At 43.5% G+C, this 26347-nt stretch overlaps 1 protein-coding gene across 5 annotated transcripts in view; it reads right to left on the reverse strand.

Annotated features, from left to right (window-relative positions):
* The window catches only part of LOC146808892 (phospholipase A2 inhibitor gamma subunit B-like), a 460033-nt gene extending 434029 nt beyond the window's left edge, over positions 1-26004 (reverse strand). For 3 of the 5 annotated variants that reach the window (XM_085615707.1, XM_085615704.1, XM_085615703.1), the window contains exon 1: positions 24672-24874. In XM_085615707.1, coding sequence (XP_085471833.1) covers positions 24672-24708 — 37 coding nt within the window. In that variant the 5' untranslated portion in view covers positions 24709-24874. Of the gene's footprint in view, positions 1-24671; positions 24875-25391 lie in introns of those variants that run through there. The other 2 variants (XM_085615706.1, XM_085615705.1) reach the window with 2 other exon arrangements.
* Between the last annotated feature and the right edge of the window lie 343 nt (positions 26005-26347).

Consider the following 26347-nt stretch of genomic DNA (forward strand, 5'->3'; position numbering starts at 1 on the left):
GGCACTAGCAGCATACAACGTTGAATTACAAGAGGTGCTCTTTCTGTACAGTCTAGTGTTAATTTTACCGTCTGCCCCAAATAGTTCTGTATCCAGGAAAACTATACTCTCCTGACCAGACGACATCGTGAATGACATATTGTAGAGATTAGTATTCATGTAATCAAAAAAACTTTGTAACTCATCATTACTTCCAGTCCAAATGATAAGGCAATCGTCTATATACCTTCCGTAATAAACAATATATTCCTGCTATTTTGCACCATTGGGGCCCCAAAGATGCGACATCTCGAACATCCCCATAAAGCGGCACGCCAGAGACTCTGCTGCTCACCCCCTGCACTACTCGTTTGCCAGAGTTAGTTGATTATTAGATTTCTCTTCCTATCCTGTGCTGTGTTCACTTTCAGAGGATGGCACTCCAACGCTTTACCGAATACACTTTAAGGTCGGCAGGTAACATGAAGGCCAAGGGAGCTGACAATGATGTGCTCATAGACAGACCATTACTGTGCCCTTTCACAGTGTCACCATGCCGCTCCCCATGCCCCTCTGCTTGAAAATCTTTGTTTAGTCCTCAGGCTCTCACCCTCCTATTGTACTCCAATTGCTTTTCACTTGCAAGTGCAGCCCTACAGCGCAAGCGTCAGGCTGCGTGGTACTGTCACCGCACCCTTGCTGCCCTCGGACATTAGTTGTGAGCACAGTGGAGGTGCCCAAAAGGAAGCAGTGTGAGCAGCACAAGGAAACTCGGCTTCGAGTAACTGCAATTGAAGGAGGTAGGAGGGTGAGACCCATTTGTCTGCCTGGTAAGGTGGAGGTGGGGGGTTTCGAGTGTGCCTGACTGCACTGTCTGAAGCCTGTTGTTACTGTAACCGTGCTTGCAGTGGAGCTCCGCGCTGAACCTGGGAAGGTGGCTTTGCTCCGCTGTGATATAAATGATTAATTCGACATTTTGCCGTATTTTGCACGCTGTGGTGTCTCTCCATTTATGTATTTTTAGTTTTCACTGTATCAGATTGACCTCTTGGGTAGCCATCATCATCATGACGCATTTACTCATACATGCCTATTTCGCCCACTCACAGAACTCTGTGGAATTCACCAAAAATTGTTTGACAGGTGCTAACCAGACCAGAGCTGATACTTTTAAAAAAGTGCACCCTTCCTTTCGTATCAGAAAAATTAAAGATACGATGGACCAGTTCCCCAAAATGCAGTGGGAAGTTAGTGTGGAGTAGTGTCTGTATTTCAGACGAGGACCTTGCAACCTGGAGATCAAACGTCTCTCTGGATGAAGTTAAGGCCACATCTTTTTGAAAAAGCATAGCTTTCAGTTTGCTCAGAGAATCAAACCGTATGTTAGAAACATTAACTGTGGGCCATAGCGCTGCCTCCATAACTGTGCGGGCAGGTGGAAACAATACTTGTATACAACAAGTCACTATGGAATTAATCTACTTGTATACAACAAGTCGCTATGGAATTAATCATCATTAGATAAGCGATGTCCGGTTTCATTCCGCTGCAACCTTGATCATTCAGCATCAAACAGCTCCCATTCGAGAGCAGATTGAACAGAAGGTGAATCACGGCAGGCAGAGAAGACTTCAAATAACAAGACAAGTTCGCTACTGAAGCATTGCATGCCCTGTGGAGAGAAATGTCGTTGCAAACTACGGATTCGCCTAAAGCATTTTCACAGTCGGAGCCACTAAGAAAAACGTCTGTGGTCCCATTCCTGCATCTAAACCTGAATGGTAATTCCCAATACTCATACACAGAACCTTCCCCATGCGCTTTATATCTACCTAGCTATTGGTATTGGAGACAATATTGGAATTGGAAAGTCGGGAACAGGAGAGTGATGTAACCATGGAGTATCCAGTCGGTGGATGGTGTCACAGCCAGGGTGAAAGGTAATTGGTCTAATTTTTCAATGTACAACATGGTATATTTTTGGCTGTGTGTGCCATTACGATCTGTCTTATCATTAGATCGTATGCCAAAAACAGACTTGTACTATTGATGTAAAACCATGGCACCTGGACAGAACTTAACGTTCGCAACGTCCAGTTCAGTATTATGATTGACCGCAATTGTGACTTTCCAAGTAGTAAAATCGACATGTCTGGCTGTATTATGCCAATTGGGAAAGACACTATATTGCCCAGTGAATACATTCTGGATGATAATGTGGTCATACCGTTGTCAACCATACCCAAAGCCTTTCCTAAATTAATCTAGTTAATCCCAGGCAAAGTCTCTGCAGCTTCCTGTTGAGAAATTTTCCACAGCTCATTGTAAATTCCGTACACAAAGCGCTTTTGACGTGGATTCTGGAGACCTAATAAAACATTCCTGAGATCCATGCCATCAGAAAGAAAGGACAAGTTTTGCTACACCTGGGAAAGTGTTAAGGTTTTTAGCCAACCTAGGCACAACTCGTAGTTGAGACAGTTATTGCAGCAACAACAGCAGTAAGAACTGTTGCCTTGGCGGCTTCATCTGCAATGGAATTCCCTTTAACGTGAACGCCAAAAGTTTGATGACTCAATGTATGAATAACATGAGCCTGTGGCAGGCCTTCTTTCAGCTTTATCACTTGTTCCCAAAGCATCTTGTGCTTTACTGTGCAACCTTTGGAATTTTTAAATCCATTCTGCCCCAATAGTATAAAAATCCATTATAAGACTGAACACAGTAAAATTAATCACAAACTATCCGCATGGGGAATTCACGATTCGTATTTTGCAGTGCCAGTATCAGGGCTTATAGTTCCTCCAGCTGTGCTGTACAGCCCCTAGGGACTGAGTGTGTTTTTTTTCCAGGAAAGAACTTTCCATCATGCATGCACCCTTTATCAATTATGCATGCCGCGGAATTTTGCTGTTTTGATCCTATGGCGGGATTAGCGGAACCATTGGTTTAAATTATGCATTCATATCGATCTAGAGGCATAATTTCATTCGGCAGAGGATATTCTTGTTCGTACTGCAAGAATGCTTGTGTTTGTAATGTAGAGTTGAATCTGTAATCTACATCCGTTGCAGTGAGGGAGCTAGCCTACTGAATCCATCGTAGATGTAATGCTTGCTTTTGTAACAGCCTCTCAGGTCGGTACCATGTTCAAGACAAATATGCGTTTCCTCTGCGCCAGTGCTCCCTATCTCAATACAGCAGTCTGTACCACTATATATGTTTTCAGTTGGTAAAAAACACACTTCAGCGTTTGGGTACAAATGTGATTTGTATGCAATAGGAACTGTATCACCTTAATTGAAAATGATATGTGTGTACTTGATTGGTCACCAGGTTGGCTGTGTTAACACGTTTGTGTATATGTCTAGAAGCTATCATGTCAGCTTGTACAGAACGTAAAATATCTGTATGTTCCTGTGTCCAATGATACACTGAAAAATTAGGTCTAATTAAGTCGTAGAAAGATTTTACTCTTTACGCGCGAGACAAAATATAGGTCCTGCCAAAATTCAAAAATCCTAAAATGGATTGCAGTCTTTTCAGCGTCGTTGGAGGTTGGAGCATTGCATATTTTTCAAAAAAATGTGCTGCCAGGCTTTTGCCTTCACTTAGTAACTTGTACCCTAGAAATAGGACACTGAGGTGGGCAATTTTTGATGTTTTGCAATTAAATTTGTAACCAGGAGAGCAAACCCAAGGATTAAGTGGTTCACCCTAGCCAAGTGTTCCATTAATTCATCGTCCATAAGAAAAATATCATCTACTTAGGACAATGCCTCCTCATCAAAATTTTAAAGTAACTCTGTGACTCTGGCTGAAAACAGCCCAGGGCTATTCTTATACCCGTGTGGTAATTGACAAAAACCTAGCGCTGAGAATGCTGTCAAATATCTGCTCCCAGGCGCTACATTTGGCATAAAAATCCATTTAAGATGTCTAGTGTTGTTTTGTATTTTTTCCGCACAATGGTATGCATCTGTGCTGCACTATGTGTATTTTGTATTGCAAATGTACATTTGGAAGTGTTTAAATGTCTGTAGTCTAAGACCAGACGATATGAATTATCGGGTTTCATTATGGGAAACGAGGGATTATTCATGGGTGAGGTGCAATTCTCTACCATGGTACTCAAGTTGATCTAGAATCTCCCTGACTTTTTTTTTTACTTCATGCTTTATTTGGTATTGTCTCTGTGGTTGAGGAATGGATTTAATGGTATTTCTTGATGAGTTGACTCATCATCTCACCCAACATGATTGCGGCAAAGTGCAGGAGCTAGCCCTAGCCCCCACTCCTGCGCGTATTCATTTTTAACTGATTCCGATACGAGGTCAGAGAAGGCATGTAAAATTACATCTTCCCCCATTGGTCACTCCATAACAAAATCAGGTGGCCAATCCTTTTCAGCCGAAAGAATGCCGTAACCATATGTCAGGTTCTCCCAAAAGAGACCCTTCACTTGCCTTGGTATGTCCTCCTCCATTTGGAGCATTATTTTTTATAAACAATGCGGGACACTTACCCGTGTATCAGGTGTACCCACTGTGATATGCTCACTCAGCACTACTGCCGCCAGATAATCCATCAGGTTCCGGCGAGCTATTGTGACTTCTGCCGCGCTATCCAGCATCATCACTGCCCACTCCCTGTTCAGAAGCAGAGTCCTCAGTAGCCTGTGCATTTCTAATTTTAATCCCTGCTACCTTCTTCTTTTTAAATTGAGGCTTAGAAGTCTTTTGTTTGTGTTCCTGTTAAGGGATGTAGTTGGGGATAAGCCAATGTTACCATCTTTCAAGAATTGAACACACACTTTAGCACTGGTCAGCAGTGCTAAAGTGTACAGAGACCGAAGGCCAACAAAAAAAAGATCAGAAAAATATGTAGGAGTAAGGCAAAATGTTTAGGGATGACTCTGCAGAAAGGGCCAAGTCCAATACAGACCAACTAGCTTTGTGGTATGTTATGTTAAAAATGATTTATGCAGCGCAACGTATACCCGGAGGTGTTTTGGTGCTGATTCTGTATTGCTGATGTCTGACGATGCAGTTGAAAGGTAGGTTCCTAACAGTTTAAAAGCCATGTTTTCAAAGCTTTCCAGAAAGGCCAAAGGTCTAGGATAGATTTAATATAATATGAGCCGGGAGAGTGTTCCACAGCCTAGCTGCAATCCGTATGAAGCTTCTTCCACTCCCGGAAGCACTTCTGAAAGTTGGAACAATTATGTTATTTGCATTGAGAGAGCGCAAATATCTGGTTGGGTGATATACGGTGAAACTCTGCTGCATGTGTTTTGGACCTTGCCTTAAGGGCCTTATCAGTGAGACATAAGGCCGTAAAAATGATTCTCTGTCTGACCGGTAGCCAGTGGAGCTTATGTAAAGCTTCTCTGGTGGACTGAAATTTAGGAATACCCATGAGCAAACATGCGGCTGTATTCTGGAGGACTTAGAGTTTGAGTGAGGAATTGTTATTGGATATTTAAAAATAGACCATTGCAGCAACCTAGTATGGACATGACTAGCGCGTTCATAACTGTTCTCAGTAAAGTCACAGGAAGATTATGGTAGAATTTTCTTTACTGTTTTGATGATAAAGAATGCAAAAAGACCAAGTGACGGACAAAATGCAGAAACATGTCATACATTCACCCCAGTACAGAGATCTGGGCCTAAATCCATCGTTTTTTTGCTCACCATGCCATTCCAGTTTGGACCCAGCCATATGCAAATCATTCTTGAGACTGCGCCCAATGGGAACAGTCCAGCCGGAACTGCCAGGCCAGGTCCACCCTGGACTGGAAACAAGCGTCCTAGGACCAGTTTCATGGTTTCATCCCTCATCAGCCAGGATAGCTTGACTCCAGTGGCATGGACAAAACGGAAACCACATCTGGGCATATCCGTCCCACTCGGGGTTACAAATGCAAAAAGAACAATTAATGGACAGAATGCAGAACAATGCTATACATTCACCCCAGTACAGAGATCTGTGCCTAAATCTATCGTTTTTTTGCTCACCATGCTATTCCAGTTTGGACTGATTTGCATATTGCTGGGTCCAAACCGGGGTGGTGTGGTGAGCAAAATAATGATGGATTAAACCCAGATCCTTGTGACTGGGGGTGAATGGTAGCATTGTCCAGCATTCCGTCCATCAATTGTTTCTTTTGCATATGTCACTTGTTAGTCCTGGCACCATTGGCGTGGGTCTCCCTTCCATTTTTTCGCTATTGCCTCCTCTGTTTTTGCTGGTATTAGATGCTCTGTGCGCTGTGCCACTGCCATTCAGTGCCACAGCGTGAATGCTCCCTGTGTAAATATGACATGTGAATTGGTATATCCATGATTGGCTTATTTGGTTTACCTGTTAGTCCCTAGTAGAGTGGCCTGTGTGTGCCCAGGGCTGGTAAACCAAATGCTACTGGTGGGCCTGCAGCGCCGGTTTGCGCCACCCACAGAAGCAGCTTGTAAAGTGTGTCTCAGACCTGCCACTGCAGAGTCTGTGTGCAGTCCAGAACTGCCATCTTGGCTGTGAAGTGCACCAACTTCCCGGCCCATGAACCTTCCCTTGGCATCATGTAAGCCACCCCTATGGTAGGGTGCATTGTATGTGTAAGGTAGGACATGCCTTGGTGTGTGTAGCATGTCTTGGTAGTGAATTACACCCAATTTCATGTTTCACTACTGTAAGGCTACCTGTTCTCCATAGGCCAGAATAGGCAGTTTGACTATTACATTCTATAGTCCTAACTGACCCAAGGAGCATGGTGAAAAACGAATTTAGTATGCCTGAGCTCAGAATATTAAAATACATCTTTTAGTGAAGTTTATTTTTATATTCTGTGTTTGAAAATACCACTTTTAGAAAGTAGGTATTTTCTTGCCTAAGCCTTCCAGTGTGCTCTGCTGTTATGTGTATTGGCTGTCTGGTTTTGGAGGGACAGGGCAGGCTGAGTCAGACCTGGGTTGAATAGAGAGATCTGCATTGGAGTATGGGGAGGGATAGCTCCTTGACCTGAATAGGGCTGAACCTGGCAAGGTAAATGCTGGCTCCACCTCCTACTGTGCGTCTGATGACAGACCCCCTCTTTCTGAAAGGAAGGATGCAGCCTGGTAAACAAAGTGCTCCAGGACTGAGCAGAACTGGTTCTGGCTGGGTACAGTGACCTGTAGCTTCTGAGAACAAAGACTTTTGGGCTATAAATATCTGTGCTGAAGCCCCTACAATTTGTATTGCTCCTGGGCAACAAGACGAACCTCTGTCCGTGTAACTGAAGGAATCTGCAGTAGGTGACTATCCTTGTGCTTGTGTGCTGTTTCTTGGATTGGCCTACAGTGGTTACTATTGGACTTGGAAGAAGAGGAAAAAGGACTTTGAGAGAACTTTTAGTTATCTTGCTAAAGCAATCACCCAAGGGCTAGAAGATAGCTGGCCTCCTGTTGAAGTCTCAGGCACATCAGACTTCACCACCAGCCTCCTGTTTCCTCCCAGCGAGGATTTCTATCTGCAGGTGAGGCTCCTGTGAGTTCCAGGGCCTCTAGTTCTACTACAGAGAAGAGCGTGCTGAAATTGTCGCCCGTTTGCGAGCCGCCGCAGCTGAAAGCGCACCAGAAAATCATTGCGCTGCTGCCGCTGAGTGCTGACAACCGAAGATCATCGCACTTTTGCGGGCTGCCAAGTGCTCGCTAATCCCACAGATCATCGCATCGAGATCATCGCATCACGACAACGCAGTGCGGACGCCGGGCGTCCGTCATTTTCATCGCATCGCATCAGGATCGTCGCTCCCTCGCGGAGCGCCATTTCTTCGCATCGTAACACGATTGTACACACAACAGGATCCTCGCCCCGTCTCCTCCCTCGTGGCAAGGAGTCATCGCATCAACGGCCTAGCATGCAGAAGTTTCTCGCCTTGTCCCCGCACGCATCAGCAGATCGGCGCATCGTCTCCTCCCTCGCGGCAATGATTCATCGCATCGCCGGCCTCGCGTGCGGAAAATCATAGCTACAGCTTCTTCGCGACATTTTGTTGGTTTTGCTACGAAATCCAGGTACTTTGTAAGTAAAAGGGTCGCAGAGACCACTGCTTTGAACTGAATTCCTCTTTGCATACTTTTAACTATTTTTGCAGCATTTCAAGAGTAATCCTATTTTACAGTATTGTGGCTTTTTACCGTTATTGGTCTTGTGTTAAGTCTATATATAAAGATACTTATTTTTTATAACTACTTGTGTGGTGCCCCTTTGTAGTGATCTTCACTGTGTTAGTGTGTATGTTCATAAATGCTTCACACACTGAGATAAGCCTAGCTGCTCGTGCTACGTTACCACAGGGTTGAGCAGGGGTTATCAAAGGGTGTAGCCCTCTTACTCTGACTTAGGAAGAAGGGTCCCTACTTGGACAGTGTCCAGCCATTGCCAACTAGAAACCCCCATTTCTAAAATCACCCTAAGTGGGAAGAGTATGCCCATACGTGGGTCCTGTGCTCACTACACTACTGGATTCAAGCTAGCCTGGCTGATGAGGAGTGATGCCCTGAAACCAGTCCCAGGATGCTTGTTTCTGGGCTAAGGAGGACCTGGCTTGGCAGTTCGGGCTAGACTGTTCCCATAAGGAACAGGGTCAAGACTGATTTTCATATGGCTGGGTCCAAGCTGGAGTGGTGGGGTGAGCAAAATAATGATGGATTAAACCCAGATCCTTGTGACTGGGGGTGAATGTTTGCATTGTCCAGCATTCCGTCCATCAATTGTTTCTTTTGATGATAAAGAAGGCAGACAATGTGACGGCTTTAACTTGGTTGCCATATGTCAATTTATTATCCATCTGCAGTCCCAGGTTTTTTGCTTTCTTTACGGGCTCTGGGGGATTACCTAATTCTTAAGACCACCAGCTGGGGGAACAAAAAGAAGTGTGTTTACCAAACAGAATGACTTCTGTTTTTCCTGAGTTCATACATTCGATGATTGCCAGCATTCAGTTGTTAAATCTAATGTTGATATTTTCGATATTGCTGGCTAAGGAAAAGACAATGTGGGTGTCATCCACATAGGATGTGATAGAGAAGCAGAAAGATTTGATCAGAGCCGTCAGAGGTGTAACACAGACGATGAATAAGGTGGGACTTAGTGAAGACCCCTGGGAGACTGCACAAGGAAGGAAACATGGATCTGATACAAAATCTTCAGCTGACACCGATTGTTCTCTCTCACTTTAACAAGATTTGAGGAGTAGTGAGGAGACTATCTCAGAAAGACGGTCAATCAAGACAGTATGATTAACAGTGTCGAACACCACTGATAGATCCAGCAAAATCAGTGCCTTTATCGCCTATATCCATGGTGGATCTGATCTCTTCAGTGGCCACGATCAGAGGATTCTCTGTACTTTGTCCTTTTCTGAACTCAAATTGTGTCAGATCAAGAAAATAATTGTGGATGAATGTGGAGAGCTGTTGTTTCATTAATTGCTTTACTATTTTCACAGGGAGTAGAATCCTTGAGATAACTAATAGTATCCTGTTGGTTAAGGTTAGTTTTATTTTAATTAGTGGGAGTATAGATAACTTTTTTATTGTTTAGTAAAAGCACCCGTGGTGAACATAATGTTGAAATATTGTTGTCAATTATTTTGCAATGTTATCAGTAGCCTTTTTTACAATAGGCGGCGGACAGGGATCTGACAGCGAGCCTGATTTTGCTGAATTGTTTAGCTCGGCTAATTGTTCATTTTTAAGAGAGGAGAATTCAATGAATCATACATCCTCAGGTGGGATATGACCAATTCTAGAGTCACTCGACTTGGGCTTTGTGAGGGTCAAGAAGTTATTGACGATCCCTTCTACTTTTTTAACAAAGAAATTTGTAAGTATATTGCAATAGTCTTGGTTGTTCCCTTTACCTTACCTCTTGCTCATAATTCCTTTCTTCTGATTACACCACTAATATTCTTTTTAATACTCTCTACAATTCTTTCCTCTTGCATGACAGGGAGTAGATGGGCAAAATATACTGCCTAAGCACAACTGACTACACTTATTATGGTGCACACTATCCCACAGCTGAAGGTTATCCATTTGCAAACAACTAAAGATGTAGCTATTTATAAGTGGCACAGCACAAAACAAAGCTCCCCCTGCAAATATTAAGTAGCTTCTCATGTTCCAGCAACTGGCAACACAACAGCTCAAAACTATCACCTTCAATAGCTCTTATCTTTAAAAGTTAATGTAAGCATATTCTGTTGCCAGTGTTTGGAGACATCTGTTTTGAAGACGAACTGTGCCCTAATGCCACTGCTTTGCAGCCAAGGGTGGAGGGGATGCTTAATGGATGTCTCACTGTTTGATGTGCTTGCATTGTAACGCTCAGTCACCAGCAGCAAAATTCGACCATTACCGCCTCCTCAGTCTTCCTCGTCACAGAGAGCAACAGTCTCCTGCCCACCAGATATCCTCTATGCTCAGAAATAACGCTCGACATCTTCTAATAATGCCAACACTAATACTTCCTGTGTCAGGCTCCTTTAGGATGGGCAAAGGAGAAACACCTCTTTTTTCTACTTTCTGCACCCTATGGCACCTCTAAACCGGGTGTTTTTTCATAACTTATTGGTATTTGTATTCAATGTTTCCTTTATCTTCCCTAATTTGGAAGGGAACAGATAGGCTTGCTCTAACGCCTTCTTCTTTGACAGCTCACAGGTAAATATCACAGGGAAACGCAAATATTTAGAGAGCTCTTCCCCACTACTAAATAATATTAAGAACTCCACCTAATCTAAAGTTGGCAGCTAAGTGCAACCTCTCAACTTGTGTGATTGTTGGCCAACCATATATCGCAGGACGTTAATAATTCAAGCTTCCTGTTGAGCTCAGGTCTGTAGAAAAGTGGTGAAATTAGGGTGGGGGAAAGAAAGCATGCTAAGGACTCTTCTGGTGGGGCATCTTCTTACAAAGCCTCAGCGGCTGCAGAGATGCCTACTCCCCAGCAGTTGGACACATTGCACAAAATAATAAATACGGCTGTGGATGACGCATTTTAGGTCAGAGGGGACTTTCCAGATCCGAAAAAGAAGCCCTTGCTCTCTCCTGCAGACATCAATGTTTGCGAAGAGGAGGTGGAACAGAGAAGACAATGTGTCCTGGGGTCAGATCTATCGGAGGTTATTAGACATATCAGGTCTAATTTGTCTCTTCTGGAGCCATCACCTGTTGCTGAATATTACTTTTCCGTGCAGTACAGACACAAGGATCCAAATGTATTACCCATTTACAAAGCAATTAGATATCTGCTACCAAGGCAATAGGAAGATGTAGAGAAATCCACTTTTCCACAGTTTTTAGTGAAAAGGTATATCCTGAATAGGATTCAAGGCGAATTCCTAGCTCAAGTGAAGGTGAGCTCTCTGGTGGGCAGGTTGTCTTGTGGAGGTACCATTGTCTCCAAGGATGCCTCTCCCTCTAATGCATCAGATAAAAAGGTGGATGGAGCAATTAGAAGAGCATATGCAGACTCGAACTTCACCATACGAACTAGCACTCATCCCTTGTAGAACTAGCACTCATCCCTACCTGGTATTGGCACACTGTGCTGCCATCTTTAGGAGGTGCCTGGCTCCCATTTAACCTGCACTGTGCTTCGGATTGATAGCCCAGTTTTATTGGTTTTATGTTTTGGATTTTCCCCAGCTTATTTTAGCTTTTTATTTATCAGTAAGTCTTAATTGCAGGGGAGCTTGCCAGGTAGGATTATGGTTGCCAGGTCGCAGTTTGAATTTTTCATTTCCCCTGCCTTTTTCCCGTTGTTGTCACGAGGCTCAGCCTCGTATGTCGGCTAAATGTAAATGTAAATGTGCAGATATTTATATAGCGCAAATCACCAACCGGTCTCTAAGCGCTTGCTTAGGGAACCCGTCCTGGTATTCCCCTGCGAGATAACCCAGCAGGGCATCCACAAGGTGAAAGCCAGGCATCCCGCCGCGAGGGGCCATTGTGGAGATTAAGCAAGCTATTGCCCAGAGTCACAGAGTGTGAACCCATGAATCGAGTACGCACTGGAGCGAGAATTATCGAGTCCATGGACAATTTTTGGACTCAAGACCCAGCCGAGCCGGGAATTGAACCCTGGTCCCGGGCTGATCTCTGCTTCCAGGTCTGCCTACTCTAACCAGTGAGCCACACTTCTCCACACCACGCTACGCCATACTGATGACTGGTCATATAGAGGAGCGGTAGTGCGGACAAGCACAGCGGGTGCACCAAAAGCAAGCCCATCTGCGTCCGCCCATGGACGGACTGTGCAATGGGCCAGGACCCTTGACCATCTCAACACCCAAACGTATTCAATGAACTAGCTGCTGTCTATGGGCAAAATAGGTAGGCCAACCACTTGTAATATTCATAATTGTAGTTTGAAAGCGAGCTCCTTCAGGTGTGCAGGCTGTAATTATGCCCTTTCTGAATCAACAGACTGTCTTATGAATAAGTATTCACTCTTCCATGAATAATAACTTAGATAGGGGGGTCTCTTACCTGTGTGCTACTTAAACACAAACTCCTTGGCAAAGTATAGATTTGATTTTGCCGACTTTGTAGATAACTACAGCCCAGACCTGGTGTTCCACATGGAAATGAGGTTGGCTGAGGCCTCCAAACTCGTGTTAAATATAGCAGTGCCAGGCGACTGCAAAATGGGTAGGGCGATAACAATCATCTACAGGAGTCTTGGTAGATAGTTTTATCCCAATCTCTCTCTTTAAAGGCAAAGTATTAAGGTTTGATTTTTTACTGCATATAACAATGTCTTAATCTACCGCCCTTCGGGCCCCAATGATAACCTAAAAATAATTTTGTTACAAGACTGCAGTCTTTTCTAGAATCATGCACAGAGCTCCGAAATGTCACCGTATTTGGGGATTTTAATTTCCATCTAGATTTGGATGATAACAATTCAATGAAGCATTTGGTTGACGGCAGAAGCAGTTTCGCCTTAGGCCAATAGTCAATGGATCTACCCATAGGGCTAACTAAATCCTTGATCGGATTTTCACTAACTACTTCGGTCTAAAATTTGATAGAATGCTACCCCTGTTATGGACCGATCACAAAGCAGTTTTCTTTAACCTAATGGCTCCAGTGAAAACATTGCATTCTAGTAATGCAGGAATTTCTAAACGAATACGCCCCTGGCAGATAATTTGTAAAGCAGAATTAGACTCTGTCTTGAGCAACTAGAGCCCGCGACTTGATTCCAACATTGAGATGGCTACATTTAATTTTACTAGCTGGATCGATTTCACACTCACCCAGCTGGCCCCTGGGAAAAATATAAAAAGTCAAAGAAAAAGCCCTCAGCACCTTGGTATACCCCTGAATTGAGGGAACGTAAAATAAATGCAGAGCTTCCGAACAAAAATGGAGGAAGGAATACGAGTTAGTAGAAAAAACTAGATACATACCAGTTTGCAATGAGTGTAAAGCCTTTTTTACCTTAGTAGAAATACAATATTTTTCTGATTAAAAAAGTGCTGCAAAGAATTCTACTGCACAATTGTTTGAAACAGTTACCACACTTTCTAATTTTGACCAGGGCAAAATCCTTATCTCAGATCAGTCGTTCTGCAACAAATTGCAGACCTTTTTCAAAGCAAAGTGACGAATTTGCAGCAAATCCAAATACTATCCCACCTGGGGACTCCGTTGGTTCACTACTTGTTGAACCTCATGGAATTCCGGGCAGTGTTTTTTTTCCAAATGGTCTAAGTAACTTTTCTTCTTTAGCGGAGGATAAAGTAGTAAAACTGATTAAAACTACTAAATCTGTGACTCCTTAGGACCCTTGTCCAACTTTGGTCTTGCATTTGGTCCCTTGTCTGATCGCGGTTCAAAGTACAACATTACTGAATACCATAGTAGTGTCAGGTCAATATCCAATGGCGTGGGAAAAGGCATTGGTCCTTCCCATTTAAAAAAACCTTACTTGAACCGGATGGTGACAGAGAACTACCGTCCCATCTCTCGTCGGCAATTTCCTGCCAAAATATTGGAAAAAGCCTTAAATGAGGATCTCGCAGCTTATTTGGATTCTAATAACAAATCTGAATCCTACCAAACACAGTTTCAGGCTAAAACACTGCACTGAATCAGCCCTTGTGCTTGCTACTGAGGAGATCCGCAGATTGGTTGACGATGGAGGAAAGGCAGCAGTGATTCTTTTAGACCTCTTAGCTGCGTTTGATACAGTGAACCATATGGTACTTAAGCAGATTGAGAGAGTTGGGATCAGGGGCACTGCCATGACCCTATTAAGTTCCTTCCTAGCTAACAGGGAACAAACTGTGGAGATGGGCAGTTTCAAATCTAACTCTTTATATTTCTCTGTGGAGTACCTATGGGGTCTTCTTTATCCCACATGCTCTTTAATATCTATATTACTCCCCTGGTGAAATGTATTCAATCATTTGGTTTCTCTGACATATCCAATGCCGACAATAATACAAAAAATCATAACTATTCCTCTTGAGGAAGGAATGGCTGCTAAAATTGTCAACAACTGTTTGATTCAGATCTCAGTCTGGATGCAGGAATACTGTCTAAAATTAAACATAGAGAAAACTGAGGTTATTTTGTTTGGGAGGACCACATTGTTCTGGAACAACTTGTGGTGGCTTGTGATCTTGGCCCACTACCCTTTCTGGTCCGGATGGTGAAAAATCTAGGGATCTTATTTGATGAACATTTTGTGGTAGCTTTGATCCTTTTTAGGATAGATTATTGTAATACCCTACATTTAGGGATAAACAAATGACTTCAGTCTAAACTCAAATAATTACAAAATGCGCGGCCCGGCTTCTCTTGAAGGTGCACAAGTTCTGTCTTGTCACATAGAAGATCCAGGAATTGCACTGGCTGCCGGTAGCTGAGAGGGTCAGTTTTAAGGCTCTCTGAATGATGCATAAAGCCTTGCATGTCACTGGTCCCCTCTACCTTCAACAAACGTTCAAGTGGTACTCTCCTTGGCGAGAATTGAGATCTTCTCCCTCTAAATTTGTGGTCATCCGAAAAATAAAGAAGACCTGCTGGGGCGGCAGGAGTTTCTCATTCTTAGCCAGAAAACTTTGGAACTCTCTGCCTCCATCCTTAATATCTAAACCTAGTCTCACCCTCTTTAGAAAGTCGTTAAAGACATGGCTTTTTGTCTCCTCTTCCAAATAATCTCTGTGTTTTACTTTAAGTTGTTTTGAGGTTCTGGTAGCGCCAAGACACTTCAGTATTCGCACACTCATGAACATTTTTACTTACTTGGTCAAAACAACAGTTGAAAAGGAGCGTTAAATTAAACAAAAGATTGTCAGTTCAATAATCTTAAAGATTATACTCTTCTTCAGCAATAGATCAAATAATCTGATTGAGTGTACATTAGTTATTCAGGAGTCTTGTGAGTCTCTTAGAATCAAACTTTATTCAACAAAAGCAAATTGATTGAAGCAGTCCATTCAGCCCAGCCAATGCGTTTCTGTAGTAATGTAGGGGCATTACCAAATAGGATAGATCGAGCCTATTGTCTAAATGTAGGGATCCTAGAGTCCTGATGAATGCCCGAGACCAGATAGGCTAGTTACTGAGGGCAGAAACATGTTGGCTAATATAAGACAGGTTTGAGCCATTGTTCTCTGTTTACCTGTCTGATACAGTGTTTTTAGGCATACCTAGAGTCCTCATTAATAAAGGTGATAACTGAGGAACCCCAAGGCATTTTCAGATTGTCTGGATCCTGATTAGTCCAGTAGCTTTATTCAAGAACTCCCTCCTACCGCCAAGTCTTCAAGGAGGTTGAGTCCGCTCTGGTGGTACCATCCTACCGGGGTGGGGAGAGGATGCCGATGATGAAGCAAGACACTAATATGTGTGTGAGGCATCCTCTTCCATAAAGGATGGCTTTCCTACTCAGTCAAAATCCTGTTATGTAAAATTTTGTGCAAGTGCTGAGCACATTTCTAAAAGTTAGGAAACTGTCTTCCTTGTAACTCTTTGGTATATCTTATGTATAGTAAGCCCCCGTATACTGTTGGGATAAATTCGTTATTTGTTGGGGGAACGTACAGGACCATATTCTCCACCTCTCTATTTGTGATAATAAAAATAAGATCCTTTCCAGTGGAGGAGAGAGGACAGGATTGTAGCTCTTCGATGTTCTTGATGTAGAAATCCTCTGGAGACTTTCATTTACTTCTGGACTTTAAGATGAACTGACATATCCCATATCTAACATTCACAATGGTAACCATCTAGTCAATTGTCCCTCTTGTCCTCCTCTGAATGTTTCTGACCTCTTTAGGCTTATTAAATGATTATCTGCACATTCCAATGCATCCAGATTCACTAACATTCCTGAGGTTTACGATCACAGGGCACCATTATCAATTATGTGTCCTGCCCTTCGGGGTTTCTTCGGTCCCCTAAACATTTACAAAGACCATAGCTCTCTAATGGGTAAACTTCATGCAATGGGCATTTTGGTTTTTCCCTATTTGGATGATTTGTTAATCTGTGGTTCTTCTTTTCCAAGGGATTGTAAGAAGTCGATCCTGCGGAACATGGAGAAATCCCACGTTCATCCAGCCCAATTTCTACAGTTCATAGGGACCCTATTCCGCACGGATCTTGGGGCATTATTTTTCCATCCTCTGAGACACCAGAAACAGATCTCTCTTTACTAGACCCTGTTGCAGAGATCTTTGGTGATGGCAAGCACCTGGTTGACTGTGAAGGGCGATATGGCAGCAGCTCTTCACCTAGCACCTTTTGCACAAATCTATCTCTTTCCACCTTGTTAATCACCTTCTTACCCAATTAAAACCGTCCTGTAGGGACTACGGAGCAGAGATTCCAGTGAATTTGGACCATTAGATACAATTGTGGTTAATTCCAGACAGTTTGAGCAAGGGATTTTTTCCCTCTCCTCCTCTGGTTTTCATCTCAGATGCTAGCAGTCGGGGTAGGGAGCCATTCATGCCAATGTCTTAGTTCAGGGAATTTCGTCAGAACCAGAACTACTTCTGACCAATTCTAACTGGAAGGAGCTGGAGTCAGCTTTGATGGACCTTCTATCTCTTGCCCTCATGTCCAAAATCAGCCAGTCCAAGTACAAATGCAGAGTTGGGTGACCAGAAATTACATCAACTACCTGTGGGGTTCCTGAGCCTTTTCTTGAAAACTGCTGGCAGAGGAGTTGGCGACGTAGGCAGAGCCCATTCGCCAGTCCCCCTCTACAGTCTGTTTTCTGGGAATGGAGAAATTGCCTGCTGGCACACTGAGTTAAGTCTTTCTCTCTTCAATGGAAATATTCCTATCCCCCCAGTCTTTTCAAACTCTACAAATGGCCCTGGGAAGCAAAAGGTTAGATCCCTGTGCATCCCAGGAGAATGTCCTTTTTTCAAAACTACTGCTTTCTTCTTTAATCTCTAGTGGTGTGAGCGGTGGATGCGATGAGTATAACATGGGCAAAGGGACTATCATAAGCTTCTCTCTTGATCATCATGCTGAGCAAGTTTCTGCTGAAGATCATAACAGATCATTGTGGTACTAATTCAGGTGGCCCTAAATTGGTCTCACAAATTGTGGTATCCTCTCCTTCTCCAGCAGTCAGTCCCCCCGCCTCTGATTTATACAACTTCTATGCAACCTCCGATTTTCCCAGCTCTGTCATTGAGGGACAGCAACCACATGGCTCTGGCAGTTTGGAGATTTAGGGCCTCATGTAGGTAGCCAAATACCGGTCGGTAACGGCCGATTATCGGTAATTATACCGTTACCGACCGGTATTTTGGCTATTGGTATGTAGGGGGACAAATTTTGGTTTCGGAATTTACCGAATCGGTAATAATACCGAATCGGTAATGTTACCGAATCGGTAACTTGTCCGATTCGGTAATTTTACCGATTCGGTAAATTCCGAAACCAAAATCGAGATGTAGGGGGAGTGTGTGGGTGTTTTTAAGAGTCGGTATTTACCACCAACTTATAGTTGGTGGTAAATAATTAATGTATGTGTATGGGCATTTTGAAGCGCGTAGCAGTGTGCAATGTGGCATACATACATGCCCTTAGGGCATGTATGTGTGCCACATGTGCACACATGGCCGAATCAGGGGTGCAACAGGGTGTCAATGTGACACCCTGCCACCCTTGCTTGTTCTCCACCATTACCGAATCGGTATTTACCGATTCGGTAATGAGGCATGCCTTCCCCTCAATGGGAAGGTATGCCTCATTACCGAATCGGTAAATACCGATTCGGTAATTACCGAATTGTAACGAATCGGTAAAAAATACCGACTCATTACCTACATACGAGTTACCACTTCTAAAATACCGATTCGGTAACGTTCGGTATTTTAGAAGTGGTAACTGGTATGCTACCTACATGAGGCCCTTAGAGAGGCTGAAAGTTGTGCTCTGCTATTGAGGCATTTCTCCCGCAGGCCCAGCACCCACAGACTCCATGAGAAACACTGGAAAAATGTAAAAAATATAATTCCTGGTGTCTTTTAAGGAATCTGGTAGCTTCTTCTTGTGAAGGAAAATTGTGCTGGAATTGCTGAGGAAAGGTTTTTTATTTTCGCCTTCAGCCATCAGGGTTATGGAGTGGTGTACTGTAGACAACCTGGCTAAATGTCTTCTGCAACATTTTGCCTGAAGAAGATCAGCATATCATTAATCAGCCCGGGATATTCCTTTAGTCCTCAATTTCATGAGAGAAAGTCCTTTTGTGCCTCCCGATTCTGTTGCTCTTATTTCCGCTTTTTGCCAAATGTGTCATCTTTACAATTTAGTTTGCCCTGTGTTTTTCCCTAGCTCATCTTCGTACCAGGAGTGATTTGGCACACCCAGAATTTACATAGGGCATGGTCAATGTATCTAGACAAATAATCTTTCTGATAGACAGATTACATTTGTTGCCTTTAGTCTTGCTGGAAGAGGTCATAAACCCACTACTTCTTCTTTTAGTAGCTGGGTGAAGGCATCTATTTCCCTTTCCTATTTATAGCAGGGGTCCCTCTTCCTTCATTGGTTAAGGGTAAATCCACCAAGAGCATTTCTTCAACAGAGGCTGCTTTCAAATGGGGAGATTTTTAAAGGACATTTGTACAGCAGCAAAACAGATCATGGTCGATCCCTTAATTTCTTATTACAGACTTCGTACAGGTGAAATTCTTCTGTTCGGGATGTGATGCTCTCTATCGTTACTTGATTTTTCTTTATGACAAATAAAGACACTGTGTTTAGCAGTAATGGAAGTTGACCGGTATCTTATTTATACCTGGGGCAATTTTATCTAGTTTTAGTATACACTCACCCTGCGAGGAGCAAGACTAGGAAGATAATGCTTAGATTAGTTACCAGTAAGTCTCTGAGTAATTATCTTACTCCTTACAGTCATTATTTCCACCCTCCTGTGTTGGGATGAGGGACAAAATTGCCAGTCAGGTTGGTGATTACTTTACTTTGTTATTACAGGAATTGTTTCTCTTTCACCCTACCTAAGAATCCTGATGCAGGAACTGTCAGCGATATTAAGAATGATGCATTTTTCTTGGGTATAGGGATGTCTGGTGGGCATGAGTCTGTCACACATACTTAGATGAGAAAGAAAATGAAGCTTTCTGGTAAGTAATCTGAACATTCCGTGATACACAGTTCCCGGCACTATATGGATTTGGTACTACAGAGACACTTTTAGTCATATGAAATCTTTTAACACAACCTAACAATTAACAGGAGGGGTACCTGCAATACAGGCGAACCATGGAGGGATGGCTGTTGAGACAAAGGAAACCTAAATCAGGGGTCTGAACCTGGTGGTGTTGTGAGCAAAGCTAAATCTTTTTATTCATTCCTGCCGATTCCTCCTTTAATATTTTTAGGCCTCGCCTGAGACAGTGCATACCTTGTCACTTGCAACAAGTTAATGTTTATGGCACATGACCATTTTCTGAAACATACATTTCGGCCACCTGTAGCTTTTATTGATGAAATACACTCCCTTTGCTTAAGAGTGTGGTCTTACAGTATGTGTTTTTCTGAATTAACATTTGCCACGGCATCACATTTATTTATTTGTTGGTTACCTCTACCCATCCTGAACCACTAAAATTACTCTCATCTCCCTATACCTTTACACACCCCTAAACCCTAAATTCACTTTTATGCCCCTTTATCTCTACCCATCCCCAAATGCTAAAATCAACCTTACCCCCTTAGCCTCTACCCACTCCTAAACAATAAATTCACTCTTACCTCCCTTTACCTCACCCACCCCGAACTCTAGAATCACCCTTACTTCCTTTTAGCTCTACCCACCCCTGAACGCTAAAAATCACCCTTTCTTTACCTCAACCCACCCGAATCCTAAATTCAGCTTTAATTCCCTTTACCTCTACCCACCCATAAACCCCTCCCGTTACCTGCACATACCTTTACTTGCACCCATTAATGAACCCTCAAGTCACTCACCTTCTTTTACCTGTATCTTTCCCTGAGCGCTTATATAATTTGTCATAGGTAGAAGAAGTCCAAATGCAGCCAGGTAGTAAGTTCCAAGAATGCAGTTTATTAATCCAATTCCAAGTAAAGTAGAAGGTAGCTGAGATGGTAAGTAAGATAGTAAATAGCCTCACCAGGAGCAGCCTCCCTGCTGCTCAGCCTGCATTCACAAACTGACACTCAATCATCATCCAGGCATCCAAACATTCCATGACATCACCACACATTCCAAACTAGGGAAAAAATGCACAAGAGAAAGGAGAAGCGATAAGCAAGTTAAAACATATCCCCTTTCTTTACACCAACAAAAGACAGAAATGCGAAGATGTAAATTCAACAAATTGAAAGTACAGCAAAATTAAAAGGTAGCAAAAATTACTGAAATATCAACATCATCAAGCATAGACATAACATTAAAATGTCCTAAATGCAATAAGTCATAGATTAACAGGTAGAACAAACCGGAATTAATAAAAGCATTAAAAATTATGAAAATGCATTAAATGCTTGGAACAAACTAACACCCATCCCCTTTTCTCACAAAGGAAAGGAAGCAAGCACGCTGCACACAGTGTTGTACGTATGCCATGAAATACCACTGCAGGCAACACACATACGCACTCCTGTAAACCAAAGAAGGAATACAATTTCAAGTAAAACGCACTACCCTGTAAACTATAGGGGGGGCAAACCTATAACATATTCACTGTACTGTAAATCAAACTTACGCAAAACATGCATACCATGTTACCTGAAGTGACCAACCATCTCAGGTAAAGCATAGACTACATAACAATCACTGAAGTAAACAGCCCTATATCACAAATAAATCTTAGCTGACCACCTGACAAGGCAAAATGTCTAGGCAAAATAACAGTAAGTAAAGCAGTCAACCGTATATATCGCAAAACTACATTGTACACCTAACCAGGCAACATGTATTAGGCAAAACACAGTATGTAAAAAACTCGAAGGCAATCAACCATATAAAGCAGGAACTGCGTTGCACACCTAACAAAACAAATTGTCTAAGACAAACCAAAGTATGTAAAAACTCTAAGTCAGTCAACCAAACAACGCACAAACTGCGCTGTATACCTGAAAAGACTAAATATCTCAGGCTAAGCAAAGTACGTAGAAAACTCTTCACACAGCACAAGGATAAATAACCCTAAACACAGTATCAAGCACACGTTAGCATACAGTATAAGGGGACTCAGGCAAAACACGAGTACGTAAAAACTAAAAGGCAGTGAACTGTATAATGCAAAAACTGCACAGTGCACCTGACAAGGCAAATGTGTCAGCCAAAACACACTAGCAATAAGCACTCTGGCAAATGACCCTATAACGTTACTGGGGTACTCCACCCCACACACTGTAAAAGGAATACACCACCCTCAAGGTAAAATGTACAATATGTCACCCCAAATCCACACAGGCAACAAACGAGCTGTAAGAAAACAGAACATTCTTTCAACATACAGTCTAAATAGTGCAAACTCTTGTCTTTAAATCTAACATTAAAGGCAAAATATTTGGTGACGCCACTGAAAAAAACTTGGATGCCCCCATATGACACACCGGTGAGCGATTCCTCACCCGAAAATGTACCGCCTGGCACAAACAGTTGTATAACGTAGATGCAACAAGAAGCTGATTAAAAAAAAGTCTAAACCCATAGTGAAGAGAAAATAAGACTCAAAAGAAGAAAGTTGAGTGAAACTCTTGCCAAGTAATCAGCTTTAGGGAGGCCAAATCAACATGACGCGAGACTAAGCACTGTAGATGACAGATGACACCGTGACTGAGAGACCACACTGGAGCGCTCTACATTACCATGAAACAAGTCCCAAACACAGCGTAAATCTCCACGAAGACACAAACAACTGCTGAAAAGAACATTGCGATATTCTCAGCCCAGAACAAGTTCTGGCTGAACTTTATTAAACGAACAACACGGTTGGCAGGGCGTGTACCATGCTGGAAACTGCAAGTAGTAGACACTCCAATTGCAAAATGGTGGCACGCATAGGTGACGCCGCGCCGGATGGCTCCCAGCATCCCAGTGCAGCCAAGTGTCCATGACAGGAGGAAGCGAAGTGAGGGAGAAAACGTCACAAAGGATCCAATGGATGCATCGTCGAAGAGATGGAAGCAGGTAAGACTGTGCGAGCTCGGTGTGTGCGCGCTGTTAACAGCTCGTGCCATGTTTTGAATGTCAGGGAGCAGTTCAACTGCTAAGGTGGACACACACTTCAGGGTGGCAGTTTTACAAGCTCCACTGTACAAACACGACAAAAACGGAAATCAACAGAACAAAAATAGCCTCACCCCACACGGCCTCTTCATGCAGCATACACCGAAACGAACGTTGCTTGTTGAGGAAATCAAAAGTAAACGTCAGGGTGGAAAAGTGTAATGCAAGTTCCCTTCCAATACCCAAAGTCCTCAATAAAAACTTACGCAGTTGTTGGTTCCATCAAACATCGCCTCCACGAACACGTGGTTGGAAGACCCCAGTATTAAAGTACAGCTTAGATGATAACTCAGTGACTCCTTGCGCCTCAAAGCACATTTAAATATACAGCAGCACAGCACATATCTTGAAGTAAGGGAGGTGAAACGTCTCAAACAGGCTGTCCAGTTTGTAAAGGACAATGGTGGGGCTAGTAAGGGCGTTATTTTCATCCAGGTTTCAAGCTTCTTTAGTACATGTCTCTTTAGTAGTTTCCGGTAGTACAGTTCATCATCACTTTCCTTTGTAACAAGATCAAGGTTTCCACAGCAGTGTCAAATGTAAATTGTATTCCAACACATGCAGGCTCTTAATTCAAATCGTCGCCAAAATGTCGTAGGTAAAAGAAGTCCAAATGTAGCCAGGTATTTAGGGCCCCATTACGATGGTGGGCGGACACCATAACGGAAAACGGGCCCGACCGCCAGAGGTGCGGCGGTCCCACGAGGCCAATTAGGATGCGCCTGCCACACTGGCAAGCGCATTCTGGCCTTTTACATTGCGGCGGACGGTGCTGTAAGCAGCACCCGCCGCAATGTAAAATAGGCATGTTGTGCATTGCCATGCACAACGTGACAGGCACCGCGTGTTGCCTGCCGCCTTGTGTATGGCAATGTAGGGGGTACCATAGGTACCCCATGCCAGGGCCCACAAAGCAATTTCTGCCGGCCTTTCCATGGCGGCATCACCACCATGGAAAGGCCCTGAAAAATGCTCATCATATGGATCCACCATATTGTGTCCCAGATCCGCACGGCAGGCAATCATAACGGTACCCCCCGCCATGCTAATATTGCGGGGGTAAATCAGCTATGGAGGGCGGGCGGATCGCCACCGCCAGCCCGGCGGTGGCGATCCGCCCGCCATCATAATATCGCCCTACGTTCCAAGAATGTAGTTTATTAATCCAGTTCCAAGTAAAGTAGAAGGTAGATGAAATGGTAAGTAACATGATAAATAGCCCCACCAGGAGCAGCCTTCCTGCTGCTCAGCCTGCATTCACCAACTGACACTCAATCATCTGCCAGGCATCCAAGCATTCCATGACCTCACCACACATTCCAACACTCATCCTGGCCGAGTAGTAGGGAAGAAATGCACAAGAGAAAGGAGAGGCGATAATCAAGTTAGAACATAATGCTTGCCTCCTTTTATCCCTACCCACTTCCCTTTATCTCTTCCCGCCCCTACCCCTCAAATCACCCTGACCTTCCTTTACTTCTACCCATCCCTGAGCCTTAAAATCACCCTTACCCCCTTAATCTCTACCAACTCCTAAACACCTCTCTTTACCTCTACCCACCCCTGAACCAACTTTTTTTTACCGAACAACAAATGTTTGTAATTAAAAAAAAAAACATTTTACCTGTGTGGTTAAATATTTAAATATTGCATGGTAAAGGTATAAATAGTTACTGCATGGTACTTACCTGAGAGATACTTACCTGTGTAGTAAAGACTGTTTCCCCTCAGGCAGGACACCCCCACCCCCATCTTTAACGCTTGTCTGCCTTCACACTAACACCCCTAAATGTTTTGTGGATACTGTTGGTAGCTGTATGCCCTTCAGTATATTTGCAAATTTTGTTTACCTACAGGGGGCTTATAGCCCACTGACTGCTTACCATTGGTTCGTTGACATAGTTTGATCGTCATTCTCATTTCCTTGCTTCTCTTTGAGTCAGTGCGCCCAGGCTTCGCTCCATCTTTGTGTCCTTGTCCCTACCCTACCACATGGACCAAGTACTGCGTCCCTTGCCCAGTGTCCTTCCACTGCTCGCCACTTACAGAGGTAAATGTTTCCTTTTATTTGCAGCCCTTTCCTCCCTTCCCCTTCTGCATTGTTTCTTACCCACCCTCCTGCTGCATTGTTGATTGTCCAGAGCGCCCCGGCCCCCTACTGTTCTTGTACGGCTCAAACCCACAACCCCCTTGGTTATTAGTTTCCCGCCAGGAAAGAACACGCCTAAATGTCATGCCAACAAGTTTCATGATGCTAGAAACATACAGCCAGCATTGCGCTATATGTTCTACAAGGCATTCTATCTCTGTTCAGACCCAACATGTCGATTTTCAGCTCGAATGCCAGGTAATGAAAGGGGGGGGGGGGAGACAGAATAATCCTGTAGTACAAAAACAGATCACTGCCCCCACGATGAGCACTGGCCACATCAAAGCGTTTTTTTGACTTTCATGCAATGCTGTACAGCAGCTGTGTTGCTATATACATAGCATTGCTAAAAAGAAATCAACAAAGCCAATATTTCTATGATAGTCGCGACCTGGTGACTTTGCCAATGCTTGTTTTGGACTTGTCAAGGTCTCCTGACGTGTGCTAGTCTTACCTGTTGCCTTCTCAATTCGGCCACCAGCTCCAGCTATTACTGTTTCTTCCTGTACTCCCTTTGGTGCTTCAGTAATCTATGCACTTCAGCCTGTTCCCGCATACATTTTCGAATTTCCTAGCTGTGTATGCACTCGCTGTCTACCTCTGCAGTACTTTACAGACGGTTTCTGACATTATAGTAGCACTGCAGGTGAACTCCTGTGTGTCGGATATGTATTAAATCAACTGTACAACCACTGATTGTTGAGCACTGTCCTAGGGCTCTAAATTCCTCAGGCAACCACTAAAATATTCACGTCGTACTTCCTGCAGTGCTGCAACAGACTTCTCACTGCACCTGTACACCCCTGTGCGGATTTTCTTCTCCCAGGAGTACACCTTTACTACATTTTCCTTCGTCCCTGCTGTTGCAATTAATCCTTACACTATTACACTACCCTTGTGCTTCCGCTAATGACACTGGACCCCTTCTAAAGCTTATTTTCCGTTTTGCCTGCTTTCTTTCTCAGTGCTCCCTTGACACAGCGGTCCTTCGCCGCCAGTTTCCCTGACCCCCTAGTCCGTCAGCTGTCTGTCCAGCGCTACGCTCACTGGCGCTCCCTATGAACATCCGGTAACAATTGCAGGATAGCACGCGAATAAGCACGTCACGTCCGGTACTAGTTGCGTTTGTCGCGCGTTCGGCCGCAAGCGTTCTCCTCGCGCCCTTCTAAATTCAATTATTTAATGGAATTACTCTGCTCCCCACACCCCCTCTTCGAACGCTTTTGGAAAATAAACTCCATCGTGTACGGACAGAAAGAAATAGCACTTCTTGGATTTTAACTGCCTGAACTCATTGTCCCAGAGAGAGTTCCTTGTTACTAAGGTTACCACTTTTGTAGTAGTAAGGGTACTGGCCGTAACGTTTTCCATGAGTAGCCAAAAGCTGTAGGACAAATAAAATAAGTGGGA

Source organism: Triturus cristatus, chromosome 7 (genome assembly GCF_964204655.1).
Source record: "Triturus cristatus chromosome 7, aTriCri1.1, whole genome shotgun sequence".
NCBI lineage: Eukaryota > Metazoa > Chordata > Amphibia > Caudata > Salamandridae > Triturus > Triturus cristatus.